This window comes from Wyeomyia smithii, chromosome 1 (genome assembly GCF_029784165.1).
Source record: "Wyeomyia smithii strain HCP4-BCI-WySm-NY-G18 chromosome 1, ASM2978416v1, whole genome shotgun sequence".
Lineage (NCBI taxonomy): Eukaryota > Metazoa > Arthropoda > Insecta > Diptera > Culicidae > Wyeomyia > Wyeomyia smithii.
In genome coordinates this window covers 147,667,507-147,686,307 of record NC_073694.1, presented here as the reverse complement: position 1 = coordinate 147,686,307, position 18,801 = coordinate 147,667,507, and the positions used below count along the sequence as shown (strand labels likewise).

The 18,801-nt window shown below is 39.8% G+C and overlaps 1 protein-coding gene across 3 annotated transcripts in view; it reads left to right on the top strand.

The window, feature by feature from the left end:
- The window catches only part of LOC129717665 (uncharacterized), a 213,954-nt gene extending 206,084 nt beyond the window's left edge, over positions 1 to 7,870 (top strand). For 2 of the 3 annotated variants that reach the window (XM_055667738.1, XM_055667739.1), the window contains exon 3: positions 4,838 to 7,870. In XM_055667738.1, coding sequence (XP_055523713.1) covers positions 4,847 to 6,037 — 1,191 coding nt within the window. In that variant the 5' untranslated portion in view covers positions 4,838 to 4,846 and the 3' untranslated portion in view covers positions 6,038 to 7,870. Of the gene's footprint in view, positions 1 to 4,059; positions 4,289 to 4,837 lie in introns of those variants that run through there. The other variant, XM_055667742.1, reaches the window with a different exon arrangement.
- Positions 7,871 to 18,801: the final 10,931 nt, after the last annotated feature.

Below are 18,801 nucleotides of genomic sequence, written 5' to 3'. Positions count from 1 at the left end.
CACATCGCAAGGAATCAATGTATTTGGAACGTTCGAATAGTACGACACCACATTTAAATGATGTTAAGGCCACATATCGATCGAGGCAGGTATAGTTTCAAATAGTCTCTGAATTTCTTTTCTTTTTGTAACATTTGAGCCACATATCAAATTGTTATGAAGTTTGTTGTTTGTAAGTTTGAGAGATGATTCGTTCGTATGACACTAGTTATGTTCAAATAAGTCATGTAATCATAGAGATAATAGATTTTCGTTGTTTTATTAACAATGTAATACATAACGGTTGCTTAGGTTCGATTATAATCAAACGAAATGAGAACGTATAGGGCAGTCAAACTTTGAAACCACGTGTCGTGTTCAATCATAATTCATCAGTTAACCCTTGACTAGCCCGCTCATCTGATAATAATATTGATCTATTCGGTTGTGTACTTTCTGAGATTATGATGTTTCGTGGTTTTCACATTTCGGTACATTACAGACGAAGTTCCTGTTCGATTACAGTAATATTCAATAGGGTGTTATAAGGCAACTAGACTTTTCATTTGACACTAATTTTGTGGAAATCGGGTCAGCCATCTCTGAGAAAAGTGAGTGAGTTCAAGTAGTTTTCGGAATATGTTCCTTTTCATAGCTGGATTTCACATTTTTAAACATAACAGGCAAAGTAATAGTCCGATTGCAAAACAAATCAATAAGGTCTCATGAGGCAACTAGACCTTCCATTTGACACTGATTTTATGAAAATCGGTACAGCCATCTCTGAGAAACATGAGTGAGATTAAGTGGTCTTTAAAACACGTTTCTTTTCATAACTTTTGAACCACAAGTTCAATCTTCATAAAATTTAAAAGTTAAGGGTTTTTGAGGTAGCCCATTCATTTAAAACCAATTTTGTTCAAATCAGTTGTGTGGTTTTAGAGATAATGATGTTCCATGATTTTTACATTTTGATACATAACCTCTAAACTAAAAATCCGATTACAATAAAATTCAATAGGATCTTATGGCACAACAAGACCTTTCATTTTCAATTAATTTCATTGAAATTGGTCCAGCCATCTCTGAGAAAAGTGAGTGAGAATAAAAATCTGCACATACACACACACACACACACACATACAGAAAATGCTCAGCTCGTCGAGCTGAGTCGAGTGATATATGCCATTCGGCCCTTTGGAGCACTTTTATATCTTCGGTTTTGCAAGTGATTGCTATACCTTTCTAGGAGAAAGGCAAAAAGATACAAACCTCATAACTTGCACACAAACTTTGATCAAAGATATTTCTTTTTTTTCGTCTCGGTGTTATATATTTTTTGCCACCCCCTCTGCTAACTTTGATAACCTTGGACATAAAAAGAATTAAAAATTTGTATCAGCCCAACGTGGATTTCATCGATAAAAATATAAATCCACCCAACTGCCCGCAGTTTCGGCCCATCAAAAGATTTTGAGCATTAATGAAGCGGAAGCTTAAGAAAAGTGGAAAAACGGCTCGGGATGCGACTCACATGACCAAAGTGTGGAAAAAATGCGCCAAGGAAGTTGACATCGGAGGTGTGCAGCGTTTGATGGGAGGAATAAAGAAGAAAGTGCGAATTTTAATTAAAAATGAAGAGAGATGAGTTGTATTGACATTTTATTCTTGAAGCCTTTGTTTTGATGTATTGGCCTTATTTGTACGTCAAATCGTTGCCGAGATACAGATGACTTTATTATCCCGGATTCTAAATGGTCATACAACAACAATATCGCACGCTAGCCTGTGGGGCTAATAGCTGTCTCGATCAACTAAGATTGGTTGAGAAAATTCGTTATCAGCATTGGTTTTGGCACATTTTGCATGTATAGGATAAGTACAACGATATACCGTGCTCCATTGCTGAGTCGAGAAAGTTTCCAGCTCAAAAAGGTTCTCGACGGAATCGAACCCGATATCACAACCGTGTGGGAGAGCTAGCCTACAGAGCCACAGGGATCACATACCTTTATTAGCTGTAATAACCTTTATTAGCTGTAATAAAATAATTTTAAACATTGAAAGGATGGTATTCTCAATTGATTACACATACTTCCAAAGATTGGCCTTGGGAATTGTTTGTATTCTGCAGAATCACGACGAATCGGATATTGGATCTGTTCAAACTCAACAGGCAAATCGTTGCTTGTAATACATTGGCTTTTAGATGCACCCTCTATTTGTCAAATTTGGTTTCATTTGCTTGATTAGTTCTCGAGTAATGCAGAAATTTGTGTTTCATTTGTATGGGACCCCCATCTTCCAGAGGAGGGAGGGGTGTCAAACCTTCGTAGAAATATTTGCTTGCTTCCATAAACCTTCATTTGTCAAATTTGTTTCCATTGGCCTCATTAGTACTTGTGTTATGCAGAAATTTGTGTTTCATTTATTTAAGAATAAATGCAAATACTACATAGTATACAGCCCTAGGGGTTGTATGAAATGGTGACGTAGGACTAAATGTATATATTATATGCTGCGATAAATTGTTCATAAGCAACACCACCATTTACATTTGATGGTCATTATTGTAAAACTAACGATGCATGAATACATGAAAATTTTACCCTAGTAGTAGTTATAAAAATTCTCATAACTCTTATCTTCAAGCATCTATAGTTCTGAAAAGAACCGATTCCATAATCTTCAGTATGAAATTCGTGATACAGAACGCTGATGATCGCACCACCACCGGTAGTATTGAATATTTTGTTGGCCGCGCATAAAATTTGCTCTCCGCTGTGCCCTCCAGTAGCTGCGCCAGCAAAATATCCTGCAGCGTACGATGGTAACTGTTGCTGCCGTATGAAAAATAAAGATAACATGCTCCGCACTGCCTGGAAGTTGACTCGTATGCAGCTCTCGTTTCTCAATGTCGCGTACCTCTAAAAGCTATACTCCACTCGCTGTTGTGTTACAAACTAGACTGAAGCTGAATTTTCTACACGTATTCTTTTGTATCGAGTTCAGAGTAGATTTTTTCCATTAGGGCGTGGCCACACATCTTAGAGAAAAACAAACAAACCAAAACACTTTGTTGAGTCAAAATATGTAGGCAGTGGAATTTATTTCGTCCATGTTATTGTTATCTGTGCTCGGGAAGCAAGCCAATAACGAGGGAAATGTATGGGAAAGCTTGACCTTGGAACTTCTCACCTTTTTCCACCATTAAACAGTAAAGCAACAATGTTGACATTATATCAAAAAATTGTTACACATGTTATCTATCCACCGACATATAAATGACTAAGATGCATCAAGTCGTTCGCTCGCTATAATCGTTTGAAATCTGACGCAACATTTGCCAGTTTCATTTTCATTTCACAAAGTGTAATCTAGTATAGAAAACAAAGACGTAGTCCTACGTCAAAAAGTAAATTTCTCTGTGTCGCTTTTTTCACCTCGAAAATTTTTCAGAAAACCACCTCTAACTGATGAGGAGATCCCCTTACGCAAAATGTTACTCACATTGGTAATGATTTGGTTTTTCCGTTTGATTTGTATTTGTATTTTTTTTATTGGCCCTTTGGACTGTTGCACTGATGTTTCGCTTAACACAGTTGTATTAGTGCAAGTCTTTTGCTTTTGTTTTTTGTTTAGTATAAAACACAGTAGGATAGTACTAAACAAAGTAGCACAAAGTTTGAGCAGTGATTCAAACTGTGAAATGATCATGAGAGCGTTGTGAAAAATGATTAATTTAAATACATGTTAGTTAATTTCGTCAAGTTAGCTAGATTTATGTTGCTGGTCTATTCCATAGGTGAATTTTGTTTATTTTTTCTTTTCGATGAGTAAAAATTTAGTGTTTAATCCAAATGTTTTCCGCGTAAATCGGCTTAATGCGATGCCAATAGAAACAGGTACTTTATATGATCAGAATTATGTTGTTTTATGATATCCGAGCCTTGAGACAAGTAGAGACATTCCTTGCAATAGACCATTGCACAGAATCTATTTAACCTCACGTTTTTAACTGATAGTGATAGATTTGTTTACGTTTTGGATTTTGTTCTTTTTTTCAGGTGGAGTAATGGAAATGCTAGTCAATCTATCATTGTTCATGTTTTTGGTGAACTGGCACCTTACACAGAACATTTAAAGGGCATTTTGATTACAATTTGAATGATCTGCTAAAATCAATAATGGAATTGCATCGCCCGAAGGCAATCAAAGGAACCAGTATCTGTTAAACTTAGATGCATGGTCTGTGTTTCGTACAATCGTAAACTTCAAAGTTAATGATTTTCCTTTTGAAAAAGAAAAAGTGAGTTAGTTTATTGTTATTGCTTCAAATGAAACATTTGAACAAATAAATAAGTAATTTTCAACGACCATTACAAGACAGTGTCAGAAAATCAATAAAAGTTAGTACGCTTCGTTAACCTTGTCTAATTTGATTAAAAAAATATCCGACTAGTTTTTGCAGAAACATATGCAATTAAATCATCCTAACCTAAAGCTTTGTTTAGTGCTCCGTATGAAACCAATGAATACAAGTGCAAACCAAGAATGATTTTGAGTAATATTTTGATTACAAGGATGGTTTCGAAAAAAAAACTGATCAAACAAAAGAAAATGTATATTATTTTATAATGTATTGTGTATAGGGTTCAGATTAACTAATATCAAATTAAGATTTTTATTTAAATTCAATAACCAAATTGTACTCGGCTAAACAAATAACTGGAAATCCTTTTATACGTGCCAACAAATCTGCGTTGAACAAACAGTCTAAAAATGTGCCTCTTAAAATTTTCAATAACTGACATATTTGATCTAATCTGTTTTTATCTCTTTTCTTTAATATTTTCAGTCATCAAAAATGTTCAGTCGAACTGCCCTAGTTGTCCTGCTGATCCATCTGCTGCTACAAACCGTTTCGCCAGCCCCTGTTGAGCGCTCTCAACTTCTATCGTCGATCCAGGAAATTCAACGCAAATATGCCTCGCTTGAAAATGAGGAGCTTGTGTCGAAGGAAAAGAACACAGTCGAGCTGGAAAACGAAAACGACAATAAGCCGGAAGTGGACGTGGACAATATAGAAAACATGGAATCAACAGCGGAAACGATAGAAGGCAATGCATCCAAAGAAGCAATTCGGAAAGCCAAATTAATGCAACCGAAGCTGCCAGAGGATCTCAAAGCTCAAGCCACAAAAAGAAAGAATAAAATGTTCGGATACTTTGGTTACTACCCGCAACCTACTTATCCGCATCCGCTGTCTTATCCATCGTACTATCCCTGGGAATATTATGATGATTATGCTTCGTTAGAGAGTTTTCCAAGTGTAAATCCGTTGGCAAACCTACAAAACTATCAGCAAAACATGGCAGCACTACAGAGCATGGCTGCAATTCAAAACATGAAAAACTACCAACTTCCAAACGTTCCATCGACCAGTCTCCCACATTTAGGTAACCTGGATAATAATCAGGCCGCGCAGGATTATCAAAACTATGGTGGATTTTCAGCCGAAGACAGTTTTCAAAATTTAGACGACGAAGAGATTCTATCTCGTACCAATCAAGGAGTTCGACGACGACCTAACCAGAAAAACTCACCAATTTATTACATTCGTCTTCCACCAACTCCGTACATGTTTGTTCCAGGAATCGGTTATATCTCGCAACCTCCTACTATTCAACCCATGTCACCTGCCATGCCCCAGTATCCCCAATTAGTTCCGCCAGTTACAATGAGTCCTTTCTACAATCTACCTATCAATTTCGTTTCCAACGGTAAACCATCCGGAATCTATCAGTGGAGTGGAACGCCGTCTCCTGCTCCAATGCCTCAACCAGCATTTGGCTTGCCCTATCCTGGTGCTCGTCCGATGCAACATCGCCCTCCGTTTAGGCCGAATCCGTTTGTTCAGGACTCTAAAATTACGCATTTGAAGGGTCCATTCATTTTCAACGGCAGGCCGGAAGAACTTTTCATACTCCATAACTCTATCAACCCATTCTTCCAGCCACCGATCAATCCTATTAATCCATTTAATGGGTATTATTAGACGGATTTGTAAACGGACTTGTATCTACGGAAACAACAAAGCAAGATGGGCGACGTGTTTCATTTGCATTGACGATGATTGACTGATTTAAAAAGAACAATTAGATGATTATGAATTTCGCACCGTAACACCCTCTTCTTGGGTCTAACTGCCTAATCTAATGCCTTATTTAAGCTAAAAAGTGCAGAATTCTATACAATTAGAAACGAGTTATAAAAGCAAGCGGTGATTATTCTCGAATTGCTGCCGATTTTGATATTATTGGAATAACCAGATTGTAAATCAGTAGTCGAAGATCGTAAAAAGCTAGGACAAGACTCGACAGCTGGCTTCTTATTTTTCTTTTCGTAACGGCCGTCATCCCCGTCGAAAGTTTTTGAACGTTCCATACCGTTGATGCCAGAATGTTTATTTTTAACAACTTCTGCAGGTCAATGAATAGAAAACAAATTGAAATTGCAATATATAGGCGAATAATGCTCAATTTTTATTTATCATTTTATGTTCAATGATACATACTTCTACTATCAAATTTTTTCTTTCTAAGTTTCTTGGTACCCAAATTTTTTCTTCCTAAGTTTCTTGGACTTCAACAGAAATAGTAGAAAACAATTAATCAATGCATTTTTAAAGTTATAACAGTGAAATACATTACTCGGTAATATCATGTACCTTGCATACTTTTGCATCATTATTTATGAACAATAATAATAGCTAAATTATGACTCTCCAGCATCACTGCGTTACAGTGAAAAGTAACCTCGCTGTATTTTCTACGTGACGATTGCGTTATCGGATTCAGCAAATCAGCAGCCGGTTCAAATTGGTTGAATGTAACGGTGACCAGCTGTCGCGTCTTGTCTTAGGTAAAAAGCAAACGCCTAAATGTATACGGATATACTATTCTAAAAGTTGCACACAAGTTATCCATGGGGATGCAGTATATACTATCATCACAACAGTCTTTGGAGTCATTTCGGATTTGCGAACACAGTCGATCACGTGTCTTGCTTCAAAGTGCCTCATATTATAATAATTGTAAAGCTTGCGACATTAACTAATCTTATTTATAGTTAATTTTCGAGATCAATGATCAGAATTTAATATTTCGATAAGCGTTTATCGTCGAAATAAATTGTGTTCAAATCAGCTTAATTGAACACAATCTTGTACGCAACACTACTCTCTATAATCTACAACTTGGTGAAATGTTTCACGCAAACGCACAATCGAATCGTGTTCACAAGTGAAATATGTCATTGACTTGAATCAACTAAAGTTATAACTAACTATATCTAAAATAAACTTAAATTTAGCACATCAAACGTTACTGAAAATCGTTTGTTTCGGATTACTCATTAGGAGCGACTTGGGCTGGTTTCTCGACCGATTTTGCAAGTTCTAGAGTAAAATTGTATGCAACACGTGGTAAGTTCGATATATCTACGATCTAGAATATCAACAAGTGAAAACTAGACTTAAAATAGTAGAACAAATTCATTATGTGAGTAACAAGTGAACTATACTCTAGTAATAAACAATAGGCATTACATTTTTAGATTAAATAGCTATTAAGTGAAATATTTGCGCTTTTCAATTCAAGCAATTGTCTGTTGATAGGCCTGCAACGCATTATTACGATTACTAACTATTGATATTTTGGTGATGTTCAAAATTAATTTTGAATTATTTTACGTATATATTAAAATTATCGTAGTGTGAAACTCAGATCCTTATGTACTTAGACGCGGAAAAGTTCTAGTATTGTAATAATTAGAAAATAACAAATTGTACTGATTATGTGTAGAAATAAAAGATAGTTTCCGAACAGAAGTGGTGTGGTTTTATTTTTGATGAATACCTATCTACATTTTTTAATGTGAGAAAAAGTGATACACTGCGATGACTTTCCATGACATAACACAAAGTATTAGAAGGGAATATTTAATGTTCACCAAATAGTTCCATCTGGCTCGAATTTTAGGGAAAATAATCATGGTTTACTCACATTGGTACATACGAATAATATAATATTCTTGTTAACCCGTAAAGACCCGGGACGGAGCTTGTTTTCTGAAAATGCTCGTTCTCACCACTGGAACTACCGATTTGGGAAAACTTGGACTTTTATTCAAGGGGAATAGTTGCTATAAGTTTTGGTGAAGGTGCCACCCCTCTGGACCCCTCCCCGTTTTTGTGAGACGCAAATATGTCTGTGTTTTTTTCTAATTTTTCAAACAGATTGAGCAAACACTGGTAATTTTCATACGTATCAATTGCTCCATTTATCAAATCATGTCAGGTGGATGAAATATGGTATGTAAGAGCGAATTTTGGAGTTTTCAAATTATTTCAATACAAAATCACAAAACTACGTATTTTTACAAAAATTCAAACAACAACACCGTTCTTCAAATTTTAAGCTCTATATTTTTGCGGTAAGGTCTCCTGAATCCATACGGGAAGAAATATTTATATTAGCATGCAAATATTTTGAGAAAAACCAGTTTAAATTCACCAAAGTACGTATTTTCATGAAAACCTAAGTTTCTCAGTCTCCCACGGTAGGCTTCAACTTAGCTTTTCAATTTTCAAGCTCTATATTTTTAGAGTAACGTCTTCTGAATCCAAAGATGCTGAAAGATTTATTCTAGCATGCACAGATCTAGAGAAAATCAAGTTTTCTTAAGAACTCGTACTTTAGTGAATCCAAACTCGTTTTTCTCTAAATCTGTGCATGCTAGAACAAATCTTTCAGCATCTTTGGATTCAGAAGACGTTACTCTAGAAATATAGAGCTTGAAAATTGAAGAGCCAGGTTGAAACCAACTGTGGGAGACTGAGAAAATCAGGTATCCATGAAAATACGTACTTTGGTGAATTTAAACTCGTTTTTCTCAAAATATTTGCATGCTAAAATGAATATTTCATCGCGTATTGATTCAGAAGACCTTACTTCAAAAATGTAGAGCTTAAAATTTGAAGAACGATTTTCTTATTTGATTTTTTATGAAAATACATAGTTTTGTGATTTTGTACTGGAATAATTTTAAAACTCCAAAATTCACTCATACATACCATATTTCATCCACCTGACATGATTTGATACATGAAGCAATTGATACGTATGAAAATTACCAGTTTGCTCAATCTGTATGAAAAATTAGAAAAAAACACAGACATATTTGCGTCTCACAAAAACGGGGAGGGTCCAGAGGGGTGGCACCTTTACCAAAACTTAGAGCAACTATTCCCCTTGAATAAAAGTTAAAGTTTTCCCAAATTGGCCGTTCCAGTGCTGAGAACGAGCATTTTCAAAAAAAAAAAAGTTCCGTCCCGGGTCTTTACGGGTTAAGCACATTCAGGGCCGGCGGTTCATGTGGGTAGTGTGGGTAGTAGTACCCATTCGGAAAATGCCTCTGTGGGTACTTACCCACACGGAATTATCCCGCTCCATTGCTTACTACCTACTCGGGAAAATAATGTGACGCCGGCCATGAGCACATTACGTCGTGTGTACTTTGGTTTTTGTTGAATGAACCTTTTTTTGAGGAACAGTTTCATTTATTAGTTAGAGCTGAGTTATAATGTTATAATTTTTATGTCTCATTCAATTTCGATTGGCCTATTTCGACCGCAGAGAGAGGTGATAGTTTATCATCATGGAATAAGTTTTTCTTGATGCGTGTAAATGATTAAATTATTATTAATTTTCTTTTAAATCAAGGTATTTTTGTCTTCAAAGCTCAGTTATCGCCAAATACTTACAGCAAGAATATTCAGCTTAGTAACGTTGATTGACCGGATTTAAGCGTTTAAGACATTTGAAATTGTAACTTTTCAAGCCACAGATACAGATATAGATAAAAATTTTCTAAGCGAACTTTGTATCATTCCCCAGCAGTCTGAATTCTATATTTTTAGAATTTAGCAGGAATAAGTTTTCTGCTATTGAAAGATCCTTAAACTCCAATGATGTGTCTTCGAATTCTTCCGAATTCTGGTAAGGTATAGTAATTTTTAGTAAAACCTATTAAGTCTAGCAGGAACTATAGTGATTTTAGTGATTTTGACGGTTTTTTGAAAAAAACCTTCTAGCGCCGTTTTACCTCATTTGGCACACTTGGCTTATAAATGACATTAAAGCTCTTGAGCTGCTCTAAAAAACGCCATATCCAGGTATTTTTTCTAGCGCTGTTGAGAAGAGTAGGATGACCCTGAAAATTGACAATTTACAAAAGAAAAATGTTTTTTTTTTCGTCATGTAACCGCTTTGCATTATATTGTGACCATGCGTTTTGAAGTACTCTTAGTGTAGAATAATACCACAAATTTTTAGAAAAATCTATCAAGTCTAGCAGGAGTTATTGCACTTTTTAGTATTTGGACGTTTTTGGACATGTCATTTTCAAGGGACGTTTTACTCCTAAATGAAAAAAAAAAAATTTTGCAAAACTTCCTACCTTGAACAGACAAACAGACGCTGAAAATTTCAGCTCAATCGGAGAGCATCAAAACAACGTCCCTCAGAAAGGTGGTTGCCGCTCTCGCGAACTGGTTCTTAAAGGATTATCCAAAGCACCTTCGTTGTCTAGAAAAGCAGCAAGAATGATTTCTCGACTTCAAATGTTTTCTTAAATAACGGGTGACAACTAAAAATTTTGAATTTTTTAAAGGCTCTCGTACTCCATAACAAACACGCTCTCAGAGAAATGAGAATATTTTTATGGAAGCTCTCTCCTCTTTGTAATAGAAGAGATAGCAGTCGTGACGTCCCATTTTATTTAGCATCTATTCTCCATCGCTTATTCTAATCGAATGAGATACAAATGCATCTAGAATGCGCTAGGACCCACGCTAGGGATATGATATCACACTCACGCTCACACAATCGTTCTCTGAAAACGGCATCGCATACCCATATAAAGTGCGTTTGGTTGCACCACTACTTGAATGTTATCAAGTTCGAGATTGATAGGGCAATTCCTACTCCCTTCAGAAGTCTGAGTAACTTTCTTCAGGGTTGAATTGAAATATATTAGGAATGTCTATTAGAATAAATAAACATTGTTACCACCGACTTATTTTTATTTTGTATGACTGCTATCTCTTCAACTACACTCTTTATGCCAGTATTTTTTCTTTTGTTTGTGCATGCCCAGTTTTGTTAAGAATGGTGTCGAAACAAAAAGCATTCCGCAAGCGCATTGTACAGTTCGCTATGAACTGCATAACAATTTTGGCGAAAAGTTTACGGTAAACCATTCTGATACCGAAAATCTTCTGGTTTCTGTTGTGTGTTTTCCTGCAAACCTCAACTATAATCTGCCAGGAAGGTTGTGGAAGACCGGCCAAAGTAGTGGACAGAAAAGGGCTTTTTCCTTTTTGTCAAAATCATGCTTCAAGCCTAGTGGCTTGGCTATCAATCAAAATGTATACCAGAAGATTGTTTGAACAGAATGATGATTCCATTTCTTTCAAAACACCACACCGATGAATAGTATATGTTTTGGCCACATAAATATCATCACATTACGTCGCATGTGTGTCTCCAGTTTTGCGTTTAGATTTTCTTGTACGTAGTAAAAGCTTTCCTATATGCATCCCCTGTGAGGTGAACTTTGCTCGATTGAACTCTTTTTGCGCCTGTTACCTTAGGGGCACCATGGAACATCCCTGTTTGTTAATCGAATCCTGATCAGTTGTCCGATCCGATTGTTGAACGCTTGGATGATTCTATTTGCTATTTGGACAGAGACAATTTCAAGTTCTCTGTTTGTGGTTATAATATTATCCATTAAGTTGCCTCCAGCTAATAGATCGAAATAGTATAACACCCAATTCGTTTTTCTGGGATCTGTAAAAGTTTTTTTGATAATGTTTTTTGTTTTCACTAGCTGACCCGGCAAACTTCGTCTCGCCCATTTTAGTGTTCAATTTAATAATTTTAAACATTTCAAATTCATTGATTCCTTGCGATTTGTTTATATCATTTGAAATGATTGGTTTTATCGGAATGACAACATCCTCGACTTTTGGCTTTTGTACATCACCTCCATTCCGAAAATATATTGAATGCATTTCAGTTATTTTCGTTTTTTTTAGAAACTGAAAGTGGTCATCTTCGAATTCAAAATGGTGTCCAGGGTCAATGCTTGGCTTCTATACATCATTTCGATCACGGAAATATTTATATGTAGTAGTAATCGGTTATTTTCGGCTGTTTCCCAGAAGTTGCCATTTGACGATTCAAACTGGAGTCTGAGGTTAATTTTTAGCTACTTGCATCATTCTGGATCCGGTGATACACATATTGGGTGATATTTGGGCACTTCAGGCTATTTTTCAGAAACCGGAAGTCGCCATCTTGGATTTCAAAATGGCATTATGAGACAATTTCTGGCCTCTGAGCGTCAATCTGGTTGAAGAAACACTCATATTGGGTGGTATTTTGTCATTTTCGGCTGTTTCCTAGACACCGGAAGTCGCCATCTTACAATTCAAAATGTTGTCTGAGGTCGATTTTTGGCTTCAGTGCATCATAAAAATCTCGGAAATACCTATATTGGGTGGCATTTGGTCATTTGCCGCTGTTTTTCACAAAACCGGAAGTCGCCATCTTGGATTTCAAAATGACATTAGGAGACAATTTCTGGCCTATGAGCGTCAATCTGGTAGAAGAAACACTCATATTGGATGATATTTGGTCATTTTCGACTCTTTTCCAGACACCGGAAGTCGCCATCTTACAATTCAAAATGTTGTCTGAGGTCGATTTTCGGCTTCAGTGCATTATAAAAATTCAAGAAATTCCCAAATTGGGTGGTATTTGGTCATTTGCCGCTGTTTTTCAGAAACCGGAAGTCGCCATCTTGGATTTCTTGGATTTCAAAATGGCATTAGGAGACAATTTTTGGCCTCTGAGCGTCAATCTGGTTGAAGAAAAACTCATATTGGAAGTCGCCATCTTAAAATTCAAAATGTTGTCTGAGGTCGATTTGTGGTTTTTGTGCATCATAAAAATCCCGGAAATACCCATATTGGGTGGTATTTGGTCATTTACCGCTGGTTTTCAGAAACCGGCCTCTGAGCGTCATTCTGGTTGGAGAAACACTCTTTTTGGGTGAAATTTGGTCATTTTCGGCTGATTTTCAGACACTGTAAGTCGCCATCTTAAAATTCAAAATGTAGTCTGAGGTCGATTTGTGGCTTCAGTGCATCATAACAATTCCGGAAATACTAACATTGGGTGGTATTTGGTCATTTGCCGCTGTTTTTCAGAAACCGGAAGTCGCCATCTTGGATTTCAAAATGGCATTAGGAGACAATTTCTGGCCTCTGAGCGTCATTCTGGTTGAAGAAACACTCATATTGGGTGAAATTTGGTAATTTTCGGCTGTTTTCCAGACACCAGCGCAAAATTCAGTTAGCGATTTAGCGATTCGCTAATTGTTGAGCTGGTTAGCGAAGCTGTTAGCGTCGCTAAAATTTTGGCCTTCGAAACGCTAATCGCTAATTCGCTAAATTTTGTAGAAAAGCGACAATAGAAATATTAAGAAAAACTGAATTGCTGATGGCGTACGTAAATTGCTTCGAAAGATGAACATACTTTACTGCGAAAGTTACTTTTGTCAGTTTTTTTACCCTAGAATGGAGTTCCAGTTATCGTACAAGCCACAGGAGTATTTTGAAGAACAAGCACAAGGTCTAGATTGAATTTTCGGCACACCAAGAACTTTGGTAAACTGCAATGCGCTTGAAATTCTGACAACTTTAGTTCTACTTTTTCGATTCAGATAATAATTGAATTTTCATGAAAACATTCCTAAGAGTATCTATTTTCAATGCAAGCTAAATAACTTTTGTTATTCTTGTTTTTACAAAATCAAATATGAATACCGTTTCGTGAACCTCTTACTGTAAATAGCTTTAAAAAGTAATTGTTTTCGTTTGTTTAACCAAAACAGATCAAAGTGGTCCAAATCTTACAAAACACGAGCAAAAAATGTAGCGATATGACTATTTACATATTAAAAAGTTAGCGATTAGCGATTACCGAAAGTTCCGCTAATGTGGGTTTAGCGTTCAGCGTTTAGCGATTATCGAGCTAAATTTTCCGGTTAGCGACTTAGCGATTAGCGTCGCTAAATTTTCGGTTAGCGGTGCCCACCACTGGTCATAACAATTCCGGAAATACCCATATTGGGTGGTATCTGGTCATTTGCCGCTGTTTTTCAGAAACCGGAAGTCGCCATCTTGGATTTAAAAATGGCATTTGGAGACATGCCAGAAGAAGGAAGGGTGTCGAAACATTATGGACATGTTTGTTACATCTACAAACATTCACTTGCCAAATTTGGTTATATTTGCTTGATTGGTTCTCGAGCTGTACGAAATTTTAGTATCATTTGTATGGGACCCCTCCCTTATAGAAGAGGGAGGGGTGTCAAACCATTATGGGTATATTTGTTACCCTTAAAAACGTCCACCAACCAAATTTTGTTCTATTTACTTGGTTAGTTCTCTAGGTGTGCAGAAATTTGTGTTTCATTTGTATGGAACCCCTCCCTTCCAGAAGAGGGAGGGGTTTCGAACCAATATGGACATATTTGTTACTCCTAAAAACATCCACATACTAAATTTGATTGTATTTGGTTGATTGGTTCTCGAGCTGTGCGAAATTCGTGTTTCATTTGTATGGGCCCCTCCCTTGTTGAAGAGGGAGGGGTATCAATTCATTATCGATATATTAGTTACCCCTAAAAACATCCACCTACCCAATTTGGTTCTATTTACTCGGTTAATTCTCTAGATATGCAGAAATTTGTGTTTCATTTGTATGGAACCCCTCCCTTCGAGAAGAGGGAGGGGTGTCAAACTAATATGGACATATTTTTCACTCCTAAAAACATCCACATGCCAAATTTGGTTTCATTTGCTTGGTTAGTTTTTGAGATGTGCAGAAATTTGTGTTTCATTTGTATGGGGGCCCTCCCTTCCAGAAGAAGGAGGGGTCTCAAACTATCATGGAAACCTTTCTCGGCCCCTAAAACCCCTACATACAAATTTTCACGTCGAACGGTTCGGTAGTTTCCGAGCCTATATGGATCAGACAGACAGACCGACAGACAGACAGACAGACCGGACTGCATTTTTATAGGTATAGATTCGAACATGCCAATTATGTATTCTTTTCGAAAGGGTGTTACTACAGAGCGTCAAATCCAAGACTTCTATTTTTATTCTCACTTATTTTCCGTCGGTCTACCGCCACTGATGTTGTTGTGCCAATTATCGACGCCCGGGGAGGCGACTCTCCCAGGACCCCAACTTACGGCCCGTTCATTAACGGACCGGCGCCAATGGCTTTACTTCCTCAAGCGATGGAAGGCGATGATCCCAGAGATTTTTCGCCTCAGAAAGTCTCCCGGTGTCGGCTAAGATTAAAAGCTAGGTTGGTTGTGAGTGGATCACGTCACCCCACAACCATCGACACCTATGTCGGCGGTGGAATTCGATCCCAGGCCACCAGCGTGGTTGGCGTAGATGCTACCAACTACGCTATAGTTCATGAACGTGAAGTCAGTACCTCCATTCATATCCATAAATGTTGTGCATGAGGTGCCAGTTCACTAAGAACAATTATGAACTTAGCATCATTTTCACTACGCACACGATTGCTCCAGCAGAAAAAAAAACTAAGTCCAAAAGGTAAACAAAGTTACCACTAATTGTCAGAAAAGTGAGGTTAAAGGGATTCGGTGAGATGGTGGTTCCCAACCTTTTTGGCTCTGCGACCGCTTTTGCTAAACATAAGAGCCCCGCGGCCCCCTATGCGAAACTAAGAGAACTTCGCGGCTCCCCAGAAGAATTTCAGATACAAGTTTTGCTATAAGAGGCTGCGTTTTCAGTCTCATATCGTTCTGCAAGTCTAATTTGTTTCACGTTTTAGTCCTAGTACGCAAAAGCGTTTGAAATCCGCCTTCACAGAGGTATCTAGAAAAAAATTTAATTACCTGTCAAATTTGCCAAGAGCTTCGCGGCCCTCCTAGGTAAGTCTTGCGGATTCCTTGCCGGCTGCGGACCCCGGTTGGGAACCACTGGTCTTTTTTTTTTTTTTTTTTTTTTAAAGGTGGCGGGGAAATCTGCAAACAAACACCTGAGAAGAGAACTCAGGGTGTGGGGATGAGACTAGGGGAGAGATGCTGGGGTAGTTACACTCGCCCAGACACCTACTGATCCCTGTCCCGACCCACTAAAACCCCTCCAGTCTCCAGCCCTGGTCTTCCCGGAACGACGGTTAAGTATTACGTCGGGGAGTGGCTTTTGTGCGTGATGCACCCTCTTTACTCTTATAACCTCCTAGCTAACTACCTGGAGACTGGTAATTAGCTACCACTGGCGTGTTGGTGGTTGACCCGCCACACACGTTGCAGCTCCAGAACAATCTGAGAGGCGGCCGCACAGACCGCGTTCCAGATGTCCGGGTCGTCGCACATCCTCCGGACTAGATTGTCCGGAGTAGTGCCAGGCCCGCTCACAGCCATCATGTTGCTCCTCGCTCTTGCGAAACGGGGGCATACGAAGAAGACATGCTCAGCAGTCTCCTCCTCCTCCACGCACTCGGGACACATGGGGGACACCGCGTGTCCGAACCTGTGCAGATATTGCCTGAAACAACCATGGCCTGACAGGATTTGTGTCAGGTGGAAGTTCACTTCACCATGTCGTCTCCCGACCCAGCCGGATATCTCCGGTATGAGTCGGTGCGTCCATCTGCCCTTTGTGGAGTTGGACCATTCCCGCTGCCAGCGGAGCATCGAGAATGACCTTCTGGTACCTCGTATGCCCCTTGTGTCACGTTGGTCGAAACACTCTCTGTCCTCCTTGATGGCGATGCTGATAGGCATCATGCCGGACAAGACACAGATTGCATCGTATGACACCGTACGATACGCACTCGCAACTCTCAGGCACATGAGCCTGTAGGTACTTTCCAGTTTACCACGGTAACTGTTAGTACCTAGCGCTCTGGACCACACTGACCCACCATACCTAAGTATGGACGAAACCACGCTGGCAAGAAGTCTTCGCTTGCTGCCATAAACCGCTGAGCTATTGGACATCATACGAGATAGTGCTGCAATAGCCGATGAGGCCCTCTTACAGGCATAGTCGACGTGACTCCCGAACGTGAGCTTGTCGTCCACCATAACCCCCAAGAGCTTCAGGGATCGCTTCGAGGTGATGGTGCAGTCTCCGACTCTGACCACCGCCTGTTGCTCCGATTTACGGTTGTTCACAACCGTGACCTCCGTCTTATGATGCGCGAGCTCCAGATTCCTGGAGCGCATCCAGTCCTCGACCTTGCGTATACAGTGCGCGGCCGTCAACTCGACCTCCTCGATAGACTCGCCGTAAACCTCCAGCGTTATGTCGTCTGCAAAGCCGACGATCACAACCCCTACAGGGAACTTGAGTTTCAACACTCCGTCATACATGACATTCCACAACACCGGGCCCAGGATAGAACCTTGCGGAACTCCTGCGGTAATTGGGACGCACTTCTGACCCTCCTCCGTGTCGTAAACAAGTACTCGATTCTGGAAATAATTTTCCAGAATCTTGTACAGCGACACCGGTACATGGATGCTCCTGAGCGCGAGCGCTATGGAGTCCCAACTGGCACTATTGAACGCATTCTTCACGTCGAGCGTGACGATTGCGCAGTAGCGTATTCCCCTTCTCTTGCGCTGGATTGCTACCTCCGCCGTCTTGATGACGGAAGAGATTGCGTCCAGCGTGGACCTGCCCTTCCGGAAGCCGAACTGGTTACTTGCCAGACCGTGTACACCCTCCGTGTACCTCACCAGTCTGTTGAGGATGATCCTCTCAAGCACCTTGCCCGCGGTGTCCAGCAGGCAGATAGGCCTATATGCCGATGGGTCCCCTGGCGGTTTCCCAGCCTTCGGCAATAAGACCAGTCTCTGCCGCTTCCACCTGTCCGGAAAGAGACAGTCATCCAGGCACCTCTGCATGACTGCCCTGAACAGCCCGGGGGCCGTTTTTATCGCCAGCCTGATCGCCAGGTTAGGGATACCATCCGGTCCCGGTGCCTTGCTCACCTTTAGGGATTTGGCGATCACGATGAGTTCCTCATTCGTAACCCTTGCCTCCTCCCCTGCCTCGACACGGCTGTCGTCGCTCACGGATTGGATGCTCGGCAGGTTGGCCGACCATCTCTGGTCTATGTCTGAGATACTGGAACGTCGGACGTGAGACTCGACTGCCGGAGGCCAAGGACTTGGCTCGTGGCGTGGAAAGAGTCCCTCGATGATACGCTCCAGCATCGCTGGTGATCGCTCTGCAGGCGCCAGCGCGCCTTTAGTCTTGGCCATTACGATCCTGTAGGCGTCACCCCACGGATTTGTATTGGCACTCGCACATAGCCTATCGAAGCAGGCCCTCTTGCTGGCCTTTATCGCACTCTTTAGCATCGATCTTGCCGAACTGAATGCTGTGCGGCGCTCTGTCCTCTCTTCTTCGTTTCGCGCACGCTGCATCCTCCGTCTTGCACGGAGGCACGCACTGCGAAGGTCGGCTATCGCGTCCGTCCACCAGTAAACCGGTGGCTTTCCATTCCTAGGTTGGCGAGTCCTAGGCATGGTGGCGTCGCACGCCCGCGATAGCATAGCAACTAGTTGGTCAGCAGTCGGGCGGAGCCAACTGCCCCCCTCGCGCTCCCTTCTCATTGCCTCTTCGAA